This window comes from Nannospalax galili, unplaced genomic scaffold (assembly GCF_000622305.1).
Source record: "Nannospalax galili isolate Female #2095 unplaced genomic scaffold, S.galili_v1.0 scaffold637, whole genome shotgun sequence".
Taxonomy (NCBI): domain Eukaryota; kingdom Metazoa; phylum Chordata; class Mammalia; order Rodentia; family Spalacidae; genus Nannospalax; species Nannospalax galili.
Window position 1 is genome coordinate 354,640 of NW_008340411.1, and position 19,747 is coordinate 374,386.

The 19,747-nt window shown below is 44.0% G+C and overlaps 1 protein-coding gene across 1 annotated transcript in view; it reads left to right on the forward strand.

Moving 5' to 3' along the window:
* Positions 1-19,747, forward strand: part of Kiaa2012 (KIAA2012 ortholog) — a 112,660-nt gene that overhangs the window by 32,126 nt on the left and 60,787 nt on the right. Inside the window, exons 8-11 of the mRNA XM_029564657.1 lie at positions 1,167-1,335; positions 2,839-2,985; positions 6,442-6,606; positions 9,608-9,718. Coding sequence (XP_029420517.1) covers positions 1,167-1,335; positions 2,839-2,985; positions 6,442-6,606; positions 9,608-9,718 — 592 coding nt within the window. The remainder of the gene's footprint in view (positions 1-1,166; positions 1,336-2,838; positions 2,986-6,441; positions 6,607-9,607; positions 9,719-19,747) is intronic.

Consider the following 19,747-nt stretch of genomic DNA (forward strand, 5'->3'; position numbering starts at 1 on the left):
AAAAGGAAAAACTGAGCCAAATTCATTGTTGACACTGTTACAGAGTAATTCTTGTTGTCAGTTGTGTTGATAGTACAGGACTGTTTAGAAACGGATTTTCTGTTAAGGGCCAGAATAGATATTGAACACTAATGAGAAGAGAGGCCAGTCTCCACACACACACACACACACACACACACACAAACTTAGATTCCAGGTGTGGTGGAGTGTGCCTGTAATCTCAGCGCTTGGGAGGCAGTTCATTTCAAAGCCAGCCTAGGTCATATAGTGAAACCCTGCCTCAAAAAAATCAAGACTGAAAAAGGGAAAAAAAAAAACCAAGGCTGGGGATGGAACACAGTAGTACTGTGCTTGCCTAGCAGGCACCTGGGTTCCATCCCCAGCAACACACACACACATACACACACACACACACACACACACACACACACACACACACACACTCTTATAGAAGCAATCCAAATTCCAAGCACTATTGTGGCTATATACATTAATTCATTTAATCTTCTTCCAATCTTGCAGCGCAGGTAGTCTAAGTACTCTTATTTTAAAGAGGAAGAACTTGAGGCTTAGAAGAGCTATTAAAGTTAATCAAGCACAAATGATTAGTCCTATTTTCTGCCCCTTCTTGAAGTCAAGGAATGTTCTGCATCTTGTGTTTCCCCTTAACAGCGTATTTGGAGAGTTCTCACACCGAAATCCCAACTAGGTCACTTCAGTCCATATCATTTTCCCAAATCACAAGAGAGGCTATTCTCTCAAAGGTAAGGAAGAGGGGAGTTCGAGGCAGGGTCTCATATAGCCCGGCTGGCCTTGAATGTGTTCTTTCACTGAGGACAACCTAGAACTCCTGATCCTCCTGCCTCCAATTTCCAATTGCCGGGATGACAGGTGTGGACCACCACACCTGGCTTTCTCAGAGGCTCTTGAATTGATCATGTTGATAACACTGAGAAGAATCAGACAGGAGGATGAGGGCATACATGAAGAACCCAAGAGAAGACAGCAAAGCCAGCCCACTGCAATCAGTACCCAGCTCCCAGATAACATTTGCTTCCTCTAGCAGCTCTTTGTACAATAAATACAAGACACAAAATCATTTGCCCCCTGCAGGCAATGGAGTTTGGATACGTGCCATGTTGATTTTGTGTTTAAACTTTCTCCAGGCACCAAAGGCTCTGAAATTACCTCCTATTTCAGAAGAACAACCCAGGGTCCTCAACCCTTTGAGGAGCCAGTTTAAAGCCAATGAACCCCCAATAGAGCTCTTCGTCATCCCGATGGAGATTCATTTCCACACTCCACAGCCCCCAAAAGCAAAGGCCTGTAGAAGAGGTAGGTTCATTGCAAATGGTATCTCTTAAAAATTGGTCAAGCCAGAGAGGACTGAGAGCTGGGATCCTGCCTATCCACTCAGTCCCTAAGTGATGGCTGAGCTTTCTGGGGTCTTCTGCTCCAGAAAATCTTTTCCAGAAGAAGAAAAGACAGTAAAATACAGGTCTTTTCTGAAAATATCCAGTTCAATTTTGTGACTATCTATTGAGCCCTTCATGAAGCAATTCATTTTGCCAAACTAAAAGAGAAATGAAAAGAGGCATATACATAAATAAATCTAGTGCATCGTAGATTTATAAAGATACAGGCATTTTCGAGGAGCTTACAAAAAATAAATATAAAACAAGACAACTGAAAATAGAATTGAAAAGAAAAAAATTGATTAAAAAAAACAGAAATTGCTGTTAACTTGGAATGAAGTTAGTGCTTTGGGTAAATGCTGGATTTATTTAGCTGAGTTTCTTGGTAGCCAAAGTTAAAAGAATTTTTGGATATTTGGGACCTGGGGAGATGGCTCAGTGGTTAAGAGCACTGGCTGCTCTTGCAGAGGCCCTGGGTTTGTCTCCCAGTACCCACATTGGTGGCTAACAACTATCTGAAACTCCAGTTCCAGGGAATCTGACAACCTCTTCTGGCCTCCATGGACATTGCATGCATGGGTGCACTTACATACATGCAGGCAAAACACTCATACACATAAAATAAAAAGAAATAAATCATTTTAAAAAGAATTCTTGGGTATTTGGACCTTCAGCTTATTAAAGAAAGATAAAAGAAACATTTTATTTTAAATTGCCCAACGAAACATTTTTATTTTAAATTTTTTTATTTTAAGTTTATGTGTATGTTTTGCCTGCATGTATGTAAGTGCACCCATGTTGAGCAATGCTATGGAGGCCAGAAGAGGGTGTCAGATCCCCTGGAACTGGAATTGTGGATGGTTGTTGGCCCAGGTCCTCTGTAAGAACAGTCAGTGCTCTGAGCCTCTGAGCTGTCTCTCCAGCCCCTCATTTTTACATTCATTCATTCATTCATTCATTCATTTGTTTGAGAATCATTTTATTGTACCCTTGCCTAATACAGATTCTTGCTCCTTGGACTTTGCTGGGCAGTCTGAGACAAAAATGACTCTGATTCTAAGGGAGTCAGAGCTTTCTAGAAACTTCAGCAGAAACTGCTTCTGATTTCTTAAAGAGTTTTGACTCCTGGAAATCTTACAGGAGACCATTTTGTTCCAAAGCTGTTAGGAATTCTTGCACAGGAAGATTGCTTAACTCCTTAGCATCGCCTCCCCCCAGACCCAGTCAGGCTTAGGTCACGTTCCTGCCCTGGCACCAATCACTGGTTAAGACAACGAGGGCTTCTTATAATCCAGGCTGAGTCACATGCCCACCTCTGGAGTCAGAATGCGTACAACTTCATCCAAACCACATTATACAAGCAGGGTCCTAAAAAAGAGGAGACACCTGGCAAAAACAGCTTGGTTGTCTCTTTGTCTCCTAGGTGCTCAGCACCCTGCACCAGAACCAGAACCAGAAGAAACCACACCTTTATGGCGGCCTCCCCTGAAGCATATGTACTTAGGAAGACCAAGGGGGATAACCGTGCATCTCCCAGTGGATAGTGGCCTAAGCACACCGCTGCCTCAAGGTAGCTCCTCTCTCCCTCCTGCATCCCACAGGAACCTCACTCTAAAGGGAAGCAAAGCAAGACACAGCAGGGCCCTCAGCCAAGAGAAGGGAGGCTGCAAGGGAGGTTGGTTCTTCCCCCACCATTTGAAGATGACTTTTGTTCAAGAAGCACCTGCCTAACACAGGTGCTTTAGCTCAACTAACTTAGTGTCTAGCTTGCCAATTTCTTACTAAATCATCCCCCCATGTTTTCTGGTTTTAGATATAAAATGGCACTAAACTGACTGAAAATTTGCTGCATGCCCTGTAACTAATCCTATTTTTAACAAGGAAATTACATTTCTAATCTTTTATGTACTTATTCATTTTAAAGTCTATAATATTGATTAAAGTCATCACAGTTTTCAGAACATCATACAGCTGTTAGAAATTATGCACATGGGTGCATCTAAGTACATATTTTAATGCAGGAAATAGGTTGGAAGTGATGGGCTTAGGTAGAGAGTTCTCCATTTTCAGAAACCTGAGCCTCCTTCTAAAGGCATGTACAAGACAGCAGGCTCACAAATGGCAGGTAATCTCTGACCACTGCAGCTGGAAATAAAAGGACACACATTAACTTGTACTGAGCTCTCCCACTGCACCAGGTTCTGTCCTTGGTTTTTAATATGTATTAGCTCAGGTACATTTCATAGCAATCCAGTCTGTCCTCATCTTACAGCCCAGAAAATGGACATGCCAAGAGCTAAGTGAATTACTAGAAGTCACACAGCTCTTAAATGGCCTTGCTGGGATTGCATCTCAGGACCTTCCCATGCTGTCTTGCCCATCATCCTTCACTGACCTTCAGAATAAACACAATGAAGAATGTAGGGCAAGTTGTTCTTGAAACATATATTATTGGGCAGAGGCTTATGTTTATCTTTTATATGAAGGTTCATCATTCTAAAGACTTTGCAGCTTCCTTTTGAAAAAAATCTAGTGTAGGCAAGAATCATTAAATGTCAGCTGTCCACCTGTGGTTCACCACATCAAGTACACGGCCAGAGCCACCAAGATTAATGACAACGTGGGTAAATTTCACTTTAGCGTTGTTCATCCTGCACTCTATTCATTTTGAGCTGCCATCTTCACCCACCAGGGGCTGACGATCTAGAGTTTGTTCATCTTTGGCCACTATGCCTTAAAAAGTCTCTATGTCAAGGTGAGTTAGTATAAATTATAACCCAAGCTAGTAGTACATGCATAAAGAAAGAAAATTCAAGGAGGATTGGAAATTCAAAGCCAGCCTGAGCAACAGTGACACCTGACAGAGAAAAATAGGAGCGGCCAAAGGAGGCATGTTGTTTCATGGCACTCTGTCTCCCACAGTCCTGGTACAAGAGTATGAAGAGCTGAAAGGGAGACTGTCTTATGGCCACAGAGTGGCCACATGCCCATTACTTACTCAGTCTTGAGTCATGTCACATTTAAAATCACAGAAATGAAGCCAGCTTTTATGTCCTCACATACACACACATCTTATTTTATTGTCGCACTATCTGCAAGAACATTGCAGACATTATACATTTTATCAACATTGTTCTCCTAACTACAGACTCAAGAAAAGTTAACATTAGTGAGATACTGTTTTCCGATATAAAAACCCATATGCAAAATTATCTAATTATACCAACAATGTTTTCCGTATAGCTTCTTTCCCCCGCTGAACTAAAATTCAACTCAGGACCATGCATTGAATCTAGTTGTCACATCTCTTTAGGGCCTTTTAGCCTGGAAAAATTCTCCAGGCATTTTTGTCTTTTGGGCTGCTTTCATTGCTGCTATCATTTTGCTTAATTTTGAATTTTGTTTTGTTTTTGAGTTTTGAGACAGAATCTCAAATAGAAATATATCCCAGGCTGACCTCAAACTCATTATGTAACCATGGGTGACCTAGAACTCCTAATCCTACTGCCTGTACTTTCCAAGTGCCAGAATTTCAGTTGTGTACCACCACACCAGGCTTCCAGGCTAGTTTGTCATGATGTCAATATTTGTAGAGAAGATAGGCCGGTTATGCTGCAGAAGTATCCCATATTTTATCTCTTTCCACTTAAGGAGAGTCAAATGTGAAATAAAGCATTATTTGCAAGAACATCAAATAGGTTCTGCATGCTTCCCAGCAGGCCACATCAGAGAACATGAAAGGTTAGTGTGTTCCATTGTAGGTGATGTTAAATTGTATTTCGTCAAAGATACTGTCTGCCAGATTTCTCCACTACAAAAATAAACAGTCTGAGAAATTTTGAGACTGTGTGTAAAGCCAGATTTTAAGCCTAAAAGCAACTGTTGTATTGAATGTGAAATAAAGACCACTGTCTTTGAAAGGCAAACCAAGGTTTAGTTGGTGAGGTTCCAGGTTCATCTTTCTAGAATAGTCCCCAGTTTTGAGAAGAGAGAATGGAGATGGAGGGCTTACTGGAGTGTTCTCATCAATCCTGTGGCCCTCTGATGATCATCTGTTGGTCCTCTTTATCTACATCTGCAGATTTATCAAAAGTATTAGAAAAATTTCAATTGTACTAAACATGCTTTTTTTGCTACTTTCCCCCAAACAACACAGTATAACAACTATTTGCACAACATTTACATTATATTAGCTATTATAAGCAACCTAGAGACCAGTATACAAGAGGATACATGTAGGCCATGTGCAAATACTACACCATTTTATATAAGGACTTAGACATCAGAGGATTTTGGTATCCACAGGGTGTCCTGGCATCAAGGGGTAGCTGCACTTTGCACTTTACACACCTTAAGGAGAGAATATAACCACTGTTGTTGGAAACCTGTATCCAGCTGGGTGTGATGGCAGGAGCCTGTGATCCCAGCACTCAGGAGGCTGAGGCAGGAAGACTACAACTTTGAGACCAGAAAGAAATTTACGCCAGGTGTGGTGGCCCATGCCTTTGATCTGAGGACTTGGGAGGCAGAGGCAGGTGGATCTTTGTGAGATTGAGGCTAACCTGGTCTATATAATGAGTTCCAGGTCAGCTGGGGCTGCAGGGAGACTCTGTCTCAAAAAGACTAAAATAAATAAATAAATTTGCATCCTATAATCTCATGAACCCTAACTCTGGGGTCTCCCTAGTAAGAGCCTTCCTTCCAGCTGGGGATGGAAACAGTTTGTAGCCTCTAGGCCTGTTTCTGTCTCTGAGTCCCATCCACAAGACGACAGTAATGTCACCACTACTTAATTCCTCCCAGCTCTTGGCAGCTCCCCAAAGGCAGGGCCCCTGTTCTAGCCAAGAGGAATTTTAGTATCCCCCCTCCCTGCTCCTTAGCAGATCTGGAAAAGAACAGCAGCGTTGAAAAATGAGTAGATATTCTATCCTCAAAACCAGGAGCTAGCAACCAAGTATGGAAAGAGACTCACCTTCCTTCCTACTGATTCAGAAGTTTCATTTTTTTTTGCGGTTTGCTTTTGAAGATGGTGATGTCCTGCCTCAGAAGATGGCCCCACCACTGGGTTTCCTACCTCCAATAAAAGGAAGGAAAAGTCCAGAGAGCAAGAGGGACCTAAACAGTCCCAAGATGTCAGGCCACAGCAGCCCCAGGGTTCCCCTGAATAAGATGGCACTGCCAGAAGGACCAGGTACTGATTCTGGGGTTTATGCCTACCCTCACCCCCACCCCCACTCACACATTGGCTTGTCTGTGGCTCCTGTCCAGGGCCGCATGGCAGTCATGAAACAGTTCCTCACTGAAAAGGGTGTTTCCACGAATCAGTGGGATTAAAGTTCACACTTATGCCTAGAATCAGAACTTGTTTGAAGGGTTTGCTGCACCAACACGCACTGCCAGGCTGTTTGTTGCTTTCTCATTGCGGCAGCCACGCATAACGAAGTGGCTCTCCTGAGCTCCCGTGGGACGCACCACTGGATTCGGTAGACATACTCAGCACCACCCTCCCTGGGGGCAAGGAGCGTTCCCTGAAGGAGAGCACCCTCCAGCCTTGGCCTGTTCAAAGGAAGGAAAGATGCCCCGCCCCCACGAGGAAGGACCAAGACCAAAAGCAAAAAGCAAGGACAGTGCAGGAGCCGCCGCCACGGGGCTTTGAACTGAAGGCAGTTCAGAAAGTGAAGCTCACTGAGAAGCTGAGTTGCCCCTGAAAACCCCGAGGAAGATTCCGTGTGACAGGCCCACGGGCCTTTGTCCGTGCAGCTCAGGCCTACTGCTGCCTCTCTTCCTCCCCCTTCAGCCTTGGGCCACTCCCTCTGCGGAGCTGCAGATGAAAGAGCTGGCGAGGGTGGAAAGACAGATTGTGCAAAGCAAGAGGCATCTTTGTTCACAGCACAACCACACTCACACTGAGAGAACCGGGGTACTGAGAGCCACGCGGAGACACAGCACCTCTCTCCTTTAATGCTCCCTTGGGGACAGGCTGTCTGGATTTTAATCAATCACTCCCTGCCCCCACCCTCCCTCTTCCTCCCTCTCTCATTCTGTCCCCAAAGCATGTGTAGTTGAATTCTTGTCAGCTTAAATTAAATATCTAAGTCAATAACTCCTTTCTGCATCTGTAGTTTGAGAGCTGAGGTGGTCAAAATCAAATCCTTCCTCTTCCCTTGGAGTCTTCCACAGCTTCTCACCCCTTTTACTCTGTGTAACATCCACACCCTTCTAATTCTGACGCAATGACCCAAGCTGGATGGAGTGTCTTGTTTACACTAGGGACACTCCTGGGAGCCAACAGCCTCCCTCACCCTCCTCCCTGCCCCCAATCCCACAAATCCCAGCAGCTGATACACCCACCTACTCTTGGACCTTCTCATAAAGGAAGGCTATAGTATAATTAAACTAGAATGGCAGTCATGACTAGTCATGAAGTCTCAAGTATGTATGCTGAGTATGTGCATATGTGTGTATGTGCATGCATGTATGTGTGTGAGTGCATGTGTAAGAGCTCATGTGTCTCTGAGTATGTGGCAGTATGTATGTGTACTTCTCTGCCTTGTGAACACATGTGTGTGCTGTGTGCATGCTGCACACCTGTGTCTGTCTAAGTGTGTGATAGTGTATGACTATTATGTGGATACAGACCTATCATAGACTGTATGTGCGACATTGTTCATGTGTGACATGTATTGGCTGGCAGGTCCACAAGAATCTGCTTGTGCATGAGTGTGATGCGTGTCTTGTAAAAATACATATATATATATATGCATATGTGCATATGTATGTGTGTGTACCTCTATGTGACCGTGTAAATTGGTGCATATGTAAGTGAATTGTGTGTATGCACCCTTGGCATCCACTCCTGCTGGTGGCCTGACCTACTATAGGCCCCTTTGCCTTGGAGATAGGGAAGCTGTAAGAATAGCATAATGTGAAGTATATTTGGTCTTCATCCCTGGCTCCTGTTACACATCTAAAACCCATAGAACTAACAGGTAGCTATGTCTCTTCTTACCCATGGGGAACCCCTGTGGTAACAACTGAGTTTATGCTAATGGGGTTACATAGAATGAGGCCCCTAAATTACCTCCAGAGGGGGCTAGTCACCTGAAAGACCAGGTAGTTAAGGGCTGAGAAGTTGGAACCTTCACGCCCTGCCAATCTCTAGGAAGAGGGAAGGGGGAGGGGGTCACTGGAGATCAAGCTCTGTAACAACTCCTGAACAGTAAGAGTTGGTAAACCTCCTTTGAGTTACAGGATGTGCTAGGAGGGCCACAGGCCCAGAAGAGGCCTAGAAGCTTCCAGGCCTCTCCTGTGCATCTTGTCATCTGTCTATATTCTTTATCAGTATACCTTATTGGTAAACTTAAATGCTTCCCTGAGTTCTGTGAGTGTCCTAACAAAGTATCATATTCAAGGAGGGAATCATGGAAGCCCCAATTAATAACTAGTGGGTCAGAAGAAGCACAGACCACAAAGGGGGCCTTGTGATTGGCAGCTGAAATGGAGACAGTCTTGTGGAACTGAGCCTTTAACCTAAGGGAACTGATGCTAACTCCAGGTAGAGAGTGTCAGGATTGAACTGAAATATAGGAAGCCCTGTTGTTGTCTGCTAGAGGGGGTGAGGGGGGCACCTCCACACATCTGGTCAGGGTGTTCTGTCTGAGACTGAAAGTTGAGAAGGGAAAAGGGTTTTTCTTTCATCATAAGTTAACAGAAATACCTTGCCAAGGTTATACAACTTCTTTCTCCAGACTGAGTTGGAGGTCCTGTATAGTCCCAGCATTTGGTCCCAGTCCATGGACGGATATGAATGAGGAGTGCCATGCAAAAGCATCTGACTGAGAGGGAAAGCTTAGGTAATTCTATGCCCATAGGCTGGTCTGTGCACAACTGGAGATGGGCCCCCCACTGGCCTAGCCCTGCCCCGAAGGTGCCCAAAGGGGCTACCTTCTCCAGACTCCCACAGGGGCATGGTATAAACTCGAGGCCCCTCCTTCACCATCCCATCCTAGCCTTCAGAAGACGGAGCCTAAACAATGGGCCTACTCTGCCAAGTGCCCAGAGTAGGTCTTGCAAGCACAGAGCACACCAGTATTTACATGCACGTGCCCACCAGGAATTTAGGGAACACAGCAAGGCTCAGCCTCCCTCACCTGTGCTGGCTAACACTGCCTGTATTTGTACTTCTTTTTAAGAAGATGCCAGAGATCCCATACTGAAGCATTTCTTGCTGGATCCAGATGAAGAGAACATCTGCCTGTCCCTCCCAGTGTTCCCCAGAACAGAGGTGCTTCCATTGGGAGAAGGTAAGAGAACACATTCCAGGTCAGGCTTGATTTCAAATGGGAAGACTCTACCTACAGCTTCCAAAAGTTCCCAACAGCAGAGAGAACACTAAAAATAGAGGCAAGTCGCTGGCCGTGGTGGCGCACACCTTTAGTCCCAGCACTCGGGAGGCAGAGGCAGGTGGATCTCTCTGAGTTCAAGGCCAGTCTGGTCTACATAGTGACAGGACAGCTGGGGCTACAGGGAGACCCTGTCTCAAAAAGACTAAAAAAAAAAAAAAATAGAGGTAAGGCAGCCAGCTTCTCCCACCCATTGACACAGGGGTGCCTCTGTAGTCCAGACACAATAACCCTATGTTCAAAGAACAAGTTCCCTCTTGCCGGAACATCTGGAGACAAGAGAGCCAGCAGAATGGCTTGGAAGAGGTCTAGTGTGCCATGCTGATGCCTTGATGAGGATGATAAAGACCTTTTGGTATCTGCCCAAACTAAACACTGCCTCTTCTCTTCTTTCCAACCACCCTCCTGAGGTGGAGGTGGCTAATTGGTAATCCAATCAGGTATCCTTGTTATGTGCGTTGGTTCACTGCTGTGAATCATCTGGCTCCTGACAGAGAGAGAGCAAGGCAGTTTCCAAAACTCCTTTTGGCACGTTAACTTTTTGGAAAAGAGATGTTGGCTCCAGGCAATAGCCATTTTGCAAAGGAAAAAAGAAATGAAGTCAGAGGGTGATGAGTGTCAACCACCCAGAAACCATCACGATGAGCATGCATGAGTTGTGCAGCCAGCAGGCCCCTTGATGAGGAAGATTAAAAGCTGCATGCATTTGGTGAGTTATGTCACCACTGGCTTAATGAGTAGGGCCTGGATTCCAAGCCAGGTTTGCATAGCCCTGGCTTGTCCTCTCTATGGTCAAATGGGTCATTTTGCCTGTGTTTTTCATCTTGCCTGTGTCCACAATTCCTTACCCAAAATGACAAGATATTTCTTCTCTCTCTCTCTCTCTCTCTCTCTCATGCACACACACACAGAGAGATTGATCCATCTCTTCTACCATTGAAGTTCCACTGATTATAGAGATTTCCAGGAAGTAGAATGCATTTGTTTCCAAATTCACCATCCAAGAACTTCATCACATTCAGTCAGGTTTTATCAAAAAAAAAATGAGTCTAAAAATTCTTGGTTCTGAATCAGTGGGAGCAGGAAGTGAGACAGGTGGAGAAATTGTCAGTGTGGCACAGCTGGTAGAACAGCGGGAAAGCAAATGGGGTTTTCACCTGCTGTGCGTTTGTCCACGTTGTTCCAGAAGAAATGCTCTCCCTTTGGGCAATGCAAAAACAGAGGCAGAAACAGAAATATTTAGCTTTAATAACCGCTGTCAATGTGACGCTTCAGACACCAGTATCTCCAGCACCTGGCACAATCCCTAACACACAAAAGGACCACAGTAAGTGTCCTTGAAAAAGATTTCAGGGACTAGATTGGAGCTCAGGGGTACAGTGCTTGCCTGGCATGAACAAGGCCCAAGTTTGATCCCCAGCAATACACAGACACAGACACACACACACACACACAGACACACACACACACACAGACACACACACACACATACACACGCACAATTTCAGAGACAGAGACAGAGAGATGAAACAATCCTGAATAAATGGAGACTTGCCTCATCTCTCTTAACCCCACTTGCCTCTCAAAATCAAAAGCATTCACTGTGTACTTGTTGAATGAATCAGTTAGTGAGGCAGTCTCTCTCCACATAGTTGATTGACTTTTGATCTTAATGGTGATTAGATGGTGAGGAAAAGAGGTGAGGAAAGATCTTAAACTCACATCTTCCTTTCTAAGAGTCTCCATTAACTGAAGAGCATTTGTTGTTTGTTTTGGATTTTGTTTTGTTCTTAGTTTTTCGATCTGCTTTAGTTTGATTTGAGAGGGGACCCACTGAAAAATATTTTTTTTCTCTTTGCAAAGGGCTCTCCCCCACTACAACAGACTCTCTTCTTTAAATCCATTTCTTAAATTTTATTTTACTTACTTAGTATATTTATTTTGGTGCTACAGATGGAACCCAGGGCCTTGCATATGCTAGACAAGCACTCCTCCACTGAGCTGCATCTCTAGTCTCAAATCTACCTTGGCCACCGTTTCCATACACCCCTGCCAGTCTCATCTTCCACATATTTCAGCCTGCTCTCTCACCATCCCATAGATGGCCCAAATATTCAGTCTCCAGACTTTTGTCTCTAAGCCTTTTCCCAAGCCATCCCCTAGATGTTTAGACAAGCTTCATCTTTTCTGGAACATTTCTGAACAAATTCACCTTACCTCATACAATTGCCCAGATGAAGTTTCACCCCTTTCCCCTCTCTCAGCCCCACCTTTGTGATTCTGTATTTATCTGCATCTGTTTTCAGTTTGGCTCCCTAATATGTGAGGCCTATGGAACCTCTCTTTCCTCTTTATCATATGTCCAAGAAAGGCATGTGGATTGACTGAATACCCCAGGTGCCACAAAGAAAAGTTCTTTGGGGATCAGGTTTTTTTTTTTTATTTTTTTAATTCTTAAGTAGAAGAGGGAATATGATCTGTCTGATCTTTCTGAGACTTTCAGGTTCTGTCAACAACTATTTGGAAATAAATTCTTAGGCAATTAGATCATGATAGTTTGCTTTCATACATCAGAGAGGGATGAATATAATCTTTAGAAGAAGAGGGGAAAAGATGTGAAGACTAGAGCTGGAATTTGATTCTCCTGTTCATGTTGGGATACTGCAACACTCACAGAATTCAAAGGCTTACAAAAGGAAAAGTTGGCTTGGAAAGGTCTAAGTCAAAACATGGGATAAGCTCTCTGAATTGCTTATCCCTCATACAAATCCTTCTGTATTCTTCCAGCCGCAGTGCCAGCAATAGCCATTTTCTCTCTGAAGGTCTTTTATTCAGAAGTTTTTTTTTATTGCAAGAAATTCAAAGACATTTGTGTCAAGGATTCAGGTTGGGACTTCAGGATCTGTGTAAATTTAAATTCCTAGTCCCTCTCAGATTCCTAATTAGCATTTGTTTGTGTCCTAAATGGATGTCTACTCTCCAGTGTTGTATCTGTTTTGTTTTATCTCGGGGGTTGTTCTTTATTTTGTTTTGTCATATAACTGACATCCTTATCCCTAGAACATTTTCTGAATTGGTGGCTTTGACATTTCTCCCTTCAAAAGAGAACCTAATTCTCTTTTGAGTGGGAGTTGGACGTAGTGGCTCATGTCTAATACCGACTAGGACAGAAGTGATGGTGTGCAGCTTCAGAAACTGGACCTGTCTTAGTCTACTGTCTGTTGTCAACAGAATACCTGAGACTGGGTGATTTATAAAGAATAGAAACTTGTTTGGTTCATGGTTCTGGAGGCTGAGGACTCACAGAGCACTAGCATCTGCTCCACTTTGTTGGGGGGAGAGATGAAAGGAGAAGACCTCAAAACATGGTAGAAGGGTAAGAGGGGAAGCAAGTAAGTAGATGAGATCAAACATGAGGGGTGATCTCACTTGGTTTCCAAGAATCCACTCTTATGGTAACTAATAGTCTCATGAGAGCAAGAATGTCCTCATTCCCTCAAGAATTTACTGACCCCCAAGCCAGGTGTGGTGGTGCATGCCTTTAGTCCCACACTCAGGAGGCAGAAGCAGGCAGATGGATCTCTGTGAGAATGAGGCCAGGCTGGTCTACATGGCAAGTGCCAAGCCAGCTGGGACTATAGGGAGACCCTGTCTCAAAAAGACAAAAAAAAAAAAATGAGAAGGGGGCCAGGCGGGTTTACGTGGAAAGCGCAAAGCCAGCGGGGACTAAAGGGAGACCCTGTCCCAAAAAGACAAAAAAAAAAAAAATGAATTAACTGACCCCTTGAAAACATTATGCACAGAAGGCAAAGCCCACAGGAACCCCAAACACCTCTTTAAGGTCCCATCACCTTTTAACATCAATTCACAGGAGGATCAAATTTCAACATGACTTTTCTAGAAGGAGTTTTTCTGTTTGGTTGGTTTGCTTTGCTTTAATTTTTTGAGATAGAGTCTCACTATGTCACTCTGTCTGATCTGGAACTCATGGTCTTCCTGCCTTAGCCTCTCAAATGCTACAGGTGCGTCCCACCAGGCCCAGCTCCCAGTTAGGTCTTCAGATGACCATACTCTTGGCAAGTATTGTGACTATGACCATGTGTACTAGAATCCTACATTTAAGCCATTCTCAGAGTCACACCTATACTTTGTGAGATATAACAGTTTTATTGTTTCAACTTACTAGGTTTAATTCATTTTATCACATGTAGATAACTCATAATTGGTGCAATTTCCTGATGGCATGTCTGAATAGAAAGAGGAAGAGTTCAAGAATATCCTTGCAGATCCCCAAACATACTGACTGGGGACAAAGCATGTGCTAAGTGGTTGACTTTCTCTTTCCCCCATTTGTCACCTGTGATAATATAGGTTGTCAGGCCCGTGAGGGGACATGGGGGCAGGGGTCCTTCTATATTGGTGAGATATTGGGCAACGTGTTGTTTCCCTTAAGTAGCCTGTCTCTAAGCAGCTGTTGCCTTAAAGATGCTGCCTAGAAATTTAAATGAGAATTCCTTTCAATGAGTCCATGTGAGGAAAAAGAAAGCACTCTGGACTTAATATCCAAAGTCTTGGGTTTTGATAATCACGGGCAAGTAACTTCATTCCTTCAGATCTTCATTTCTTCGTGTGGAAAAAGAAAAGATGGTATTGCATCCAATCTTTCCAGCACATGGATTTTGAGATCAAATACATTGGGAAAGTATAGACTGAAATTAAGCAAATTTCTGATGTAAAAACGTAGTTCTCAGAGATAAGAACAGGCACCGTTTCCTAAACGTACTTGACCACTGAATACTTGTGTTTTTAGCAAGGTATCACATGGATCTAAATCATTTTTGGAACATATTTTGGAAAATGTTGAACTGATGCTTTCTAAGGTTCCTTCCAGTTCTAATAGTTTATGTTTCTAAATGAGTCCCTTCCCCAAGGAGGCTCTCTCAGCAAGGACAATTCTATTCTCTAATCCTGAAGTAGGATCTCAGCCATTCACTGTTATGATTCCTCTTATTTTTCATTCTCCAAACATCAGTTCTGAATCATAGAGTCCACAATACCTCTGAGTAGGAGAAATTAGAGGAAAGTAGAAAGGAGGCCCATGTGGTAATAATTTCCATTGTTCCTTTTGCCCAATCAGTGTTTGTTAATAACCCATAAGAAATAATGTTGGCAGATGTTACCGGGTCTACTGATCTCAGGTCAGATGTTTGAATAAAGGAAAATATGGCTGGAAATGGTTGTTGGATACCCAGCCTTCCTGTTCTATAGATGCTAGAAGATTGTGAGTGAATTCCAGATGTCCAGTCTTGAGCTACTTTGCTGGACTTGGGTTTTACTTAGGTGTGCCCAATTCTTCCCTTTTGAAATAAGACAGTACATGTTTTGGATTTTACAGGAGCCCACAGTTAAGAGACTTATAAAAGAGAGAGTGAACTTTTAAGTGTTTGGATTTTTTAAAGGACTGTGGGACTTTTAAGTTTGTACTGTCTTATGCTATGATATTGTTAACATCATATCTTGGGGACAAGAAATGGAAAGGTTGTGGTTTAATAGTAAAGTGTCTGTGTCAAGTTGAGAAGGGGTCAATTGTGCTGGATAGCTTTAGTTGTCAACTTAACATACCTGGGTAGAGGGAGCCTCAATTGGGGAATTTCCTCCATTAGACTGGCCTGTGCTCATGTATGCAGGGTATTTTCTTGATTTTTGAGTGATGTGGGAGGGCCCAGCCCACTGTAGGTGGTGCCACCCCAGGGCAGGTTGTTCTGTATTGTATAAAAAAGCAGAGTGAGCATGGGTCAGGGGAGGAAGCCAGTAAGCAGCATTCCTCCATGGCCTGTGCTCCAGCTCCTGCCTCCAGGTTCCTGCCCTGAGTTCCTATCTTGGGCTTCCTGATGAATTGTGGCCCAGGAGAGGTAAGATAAAATAAGCCCTTTCCTCCCCAAGTTGGTATTGGTCAGAGCATTTTGTCACAGCAATCGAAGTCAGACTAGAATACTCTTATTTTATAGAGTAAGAGAACTGAGACCCAGAGAGGTGTGATTTGTTCCATCATACAACTTCTGTAATGGCAAGTCCAAAGCTGGAACCCAATCTTCCCTGTTAGGTCAAAGCTCTTCTCCATATATCACATTTGCCTCTAGTCTCTCTTCTCCTCTTCCTCCTTCTCCTCCCCCTCCTCCTTTCTCTCTCTCTCTCTCTCTCTCTCTCTCTCTCTCTCTCTCTTTCTCAATGCTGGGGTTGAACTAGGGCCTCACACATGCTAGGCAAGTACACTATTACTGTGCTATATCCCAAACCCTCTTTTTACTTTTTATTTTTGAGATTAGAGTCTCACTAAATTGCCCAGGCTAGCCTTGAACTCACTCTAGCCCAGAAAAGTCTTGACCTCACAGTCCTCCTACCTTAGCCTCCTTGATAGCTGAGGTTACAGGTCTGTATCACACGGCCTTGCTTTCTAGTCCTCTTGTCTATTTTTATAGTGACACCTGATCTGACCCCAGCAGCCACATTGCTTCATGACTACCTAGGTCCCTTACCAGGCACTCTCTCGATTTCTCTAACTTTCCTATTTTGTTGTTTTGTTTTGTTCTTTCAGACAGGGTCTTCTTGTACACCAGATTGGCCTTGAACTCATGATCCTTCTTGCCTTTCAGCTCATCACCATACCAGGTCTTACTTCCTTAATTGTCTTGACTCATTTTTCTTCTTCCTGCTTTAGATTTCAAATTCCTGTAGGCAAGCTCCCCTCATTTACTTCTAAATATCCCAGAAAACACAGCTGGCTTTTACAGAAAATGCTCATAAATGCTGATTAAAACATAAGAATAGAGACCTCAGTTGTTCCCCAATGTCCATTCCTCCATTATTCCTTTTATTAATAGAATCCTCATCCTTGAATTTTTAGCTGAACACATGGATGCCTAACTCAAGACTGTATTTTCAGCATCCCTTGATCCTAGGTATGGCTATGTAACTTAAGTTTCAACCAATGTGAATGGAAATTCTGTGTGACTTCCAGGCTATTTCCTTATTTACCCTTCCTCTCCTCTTTCCCTTTGTATTTGATTGTGATGGTAAAATAGCTCCAGCCAGGGGGAAGACATCTATGGGATGACAGAGCAATAAGTTATAAAGAGCCAGGATGCCCAGATAACTTCATTGGCACAAAGCCACTCTGATCTATCCATTTACCTCTGGACTCTCCTGTAAGAGAAACAAGTGATTGTGTCTGGGAGGGCACCTTGTCACAACAGTTTACCTTCTGCCTCAGCATAACACAACTACGCTGTCTACCAGCTCTGTCTTTCTGCCTGTGCTTTTTCCTCACCCCACTTTCCAGAGCTCTCAGCCCAGCACTGCTCTTACAGACCGCACAGTCCTTGTGGAAAAGATTCACAAGCAACTATGTCTGCTGCAAGACAGAAAGAAATGAGTCTTTAACAGAGGCCTAAGTAACAGGGCTCAAGGATCCTAGGCCCCTCAGAAGGACTTTCACAGAGGGATTCCCATTTGCTCAGACCTTTGACGCATTAATACAAGTCAGGGAAATGGGGAAGGGGAGAGAAAGACAGGCTGCTGAGGAGGGATTTGGGTGAATAAGGACTTAAGGCAGAGAAGCAGACAGCATGTGGCCCAGTGTAGGTGGGCTGAGAACTCGCTTCACAGGAGAGGCTGGAGCTGAAAGGCAGGCTGAGGCCAGACCAGGGATGGCCTGTGTGCCAGGCTAGAACTGAAATGCTGCCTTTTAGGCAACAAGGCATCACAGACGTTTGAGGAAGGATGCCATGCAGCCCAACGTGTGGGCCAGGCAGTGTGAGGGACCAGAGGAGGAAAAGGCAGAGGGTTCTACTACTACCTCATGCAGACAGTAACCAATGAGCCCAAGACAGAAAGCACTGTAGAGGGGAGATGCTGAAAAGAGGAGAATCCCCTGCCACCCCCAGGGTCACTGCCTAGATGTGGGGTTGACACCAGAAAAAGCCTGTTTGTGGAGTGTCTACAAAATTGGCTACAAACACTAGGGGGCTGGGGATGGGGGCGGAATGTATGTCTCGTGTATTGTATTGTAATTAGGATAAAACAACAATTAAGACCCTGGAGCCCACATGCCCCTGGCAGCAGCATGCAGAGGGCCACAGTTCCTGCAGCTCCCTCGTTTCAAGTCACATTCCCACCAGCTTGAGAAAAATAGGCTGCAGTACCATGTGCTTGTTGGAAGCCCCATGTGGCTAGGGTTTTTGCTGTGGGGAAGTGGTTGAGCTTTCTAGCAGAAAACAGTGGCTGATAATAAAGTTGTCTAAGGAAAACCTGAGCGCAGATTTCTCAGGAACCTGGAGACAAAGGGTGCTGATGGAGCGTGATGGAAAGTGTGTGTGTGACCCTCCTCCACCCTCCCACCCGGACTGCACTGAGGTTTCTCTTTCAGGACTGTTCTAGCCCCTTTTTCCCTTTCAACCACCGACCGCTCAATTCTAGGAGGGAAAATTAACATTCATTATGCAATTTATCTCTCTCCTTTTAATCCAGAGTGTCTGTCTCCAAGGTCCCTACTCAATAATTAATGTTTGTTCTCATTTTCCATTCTCCAGAGCATCTATTCTTGAACTGGAGGGTCAACAATTAACACTAATTATGGCTTTTTCTCCCTCCAACGTTGGCTCTCTGGATTCCTGGTTGCCGTCTCAGCCTGAGTTCTGGGCGTGTCTGTGGCTGCCTGTGTGTGCTCAGGGGCACAGGCTGTCCCACTGCAGCTGTGCAAATCCACACTGCCCTTTTTTTTTTTTTTTTTTTGGCAAATTCTAGTATACTTATTGTCTATAATGAATTAATGAAGCAAAAATAAATTTTAAAAGTGGAAGTACTTAGGAATGAGTTTGGGTGGGTAATCAACCTAGAAGATAAAAGTTTCTCCAGCTCAAATTTTCTAGGCTGCTCTGTGATTTTTTTTTAATTCCCTGTTGCCTCCCCAACTCTTCCTTGGTCCTTCCTGCTTTTCCTCCCTCCCTTTCTCCCTCCTTCCCTCTCCCCCATTTCTGTCTCTCCTTTCTCTCTTCAGCCATAAAAACAGCTTTATTTAAACTCATTTTCGTGGTATAACAAAAACAGCCAGAGTAACTCACCCTGGATGACTCTAACAGGTTGTAAAAACCTCTATCAAAATCTGTGAAAAAGCCTGACTTTGGGGACAGAATCCCTCCTGTCTGCCTGGTCCCATCTACCCCTTGTATGGGGGCTACAGCTGGAGACTGGGGCCTGTTTGTGGTGGCAGTTCCCCCAGCACGTGTTGAACATTAACTGACCATTCTCTTGCTCTGGCAGAAGTTCTCTTCTCACAGTCCAGCACCTGCAGGGCTTTGCCTTTACATGTCTTGGATAAAATCAGCATTCTACTTAATGGCTCTTGAATCCTAGACAGTCTTCTCTCCCTACACATCCACAGTCTCAAAGCCATCCAACTCATTGAAAGGCTAAGTCCAGGCAGCCATTGACTTTATGTTTTTCCCCTGGGGTAAGGAAAATAAGGAGGTTTTTTCCAAGTTTTTCACACTCTTAGGTAAAATTCTTTGTTTTTCAGTCTGTGAATCTGACCATTCTAATCTCTGTAATGAAGAGGAAGAATCCATATTCCTGAAAAGTCAGCTTCCCCTTTGAAAAATCACCCAATCCATCATTTGACTCATGAGTAGATTATTTTGTACTTACACTTCCAGAAACATACAATGTCTCTTCAAATATACCAGTAAATAGCAAGCAGGATGTACTTCTTGGAATGTGTCAGAATTGTAGTCCTTGTGAGTTATTCCTGAACAACCCACTAACTGGCTTGAGCATAAATATTAGAGAAGAGAAGTTGACTTGACCCAAATAATTGCACTTAGCCAGGAAGGATCACTTGCAGGGATGCCCTACAGGTTGCCCAGGTTATACACT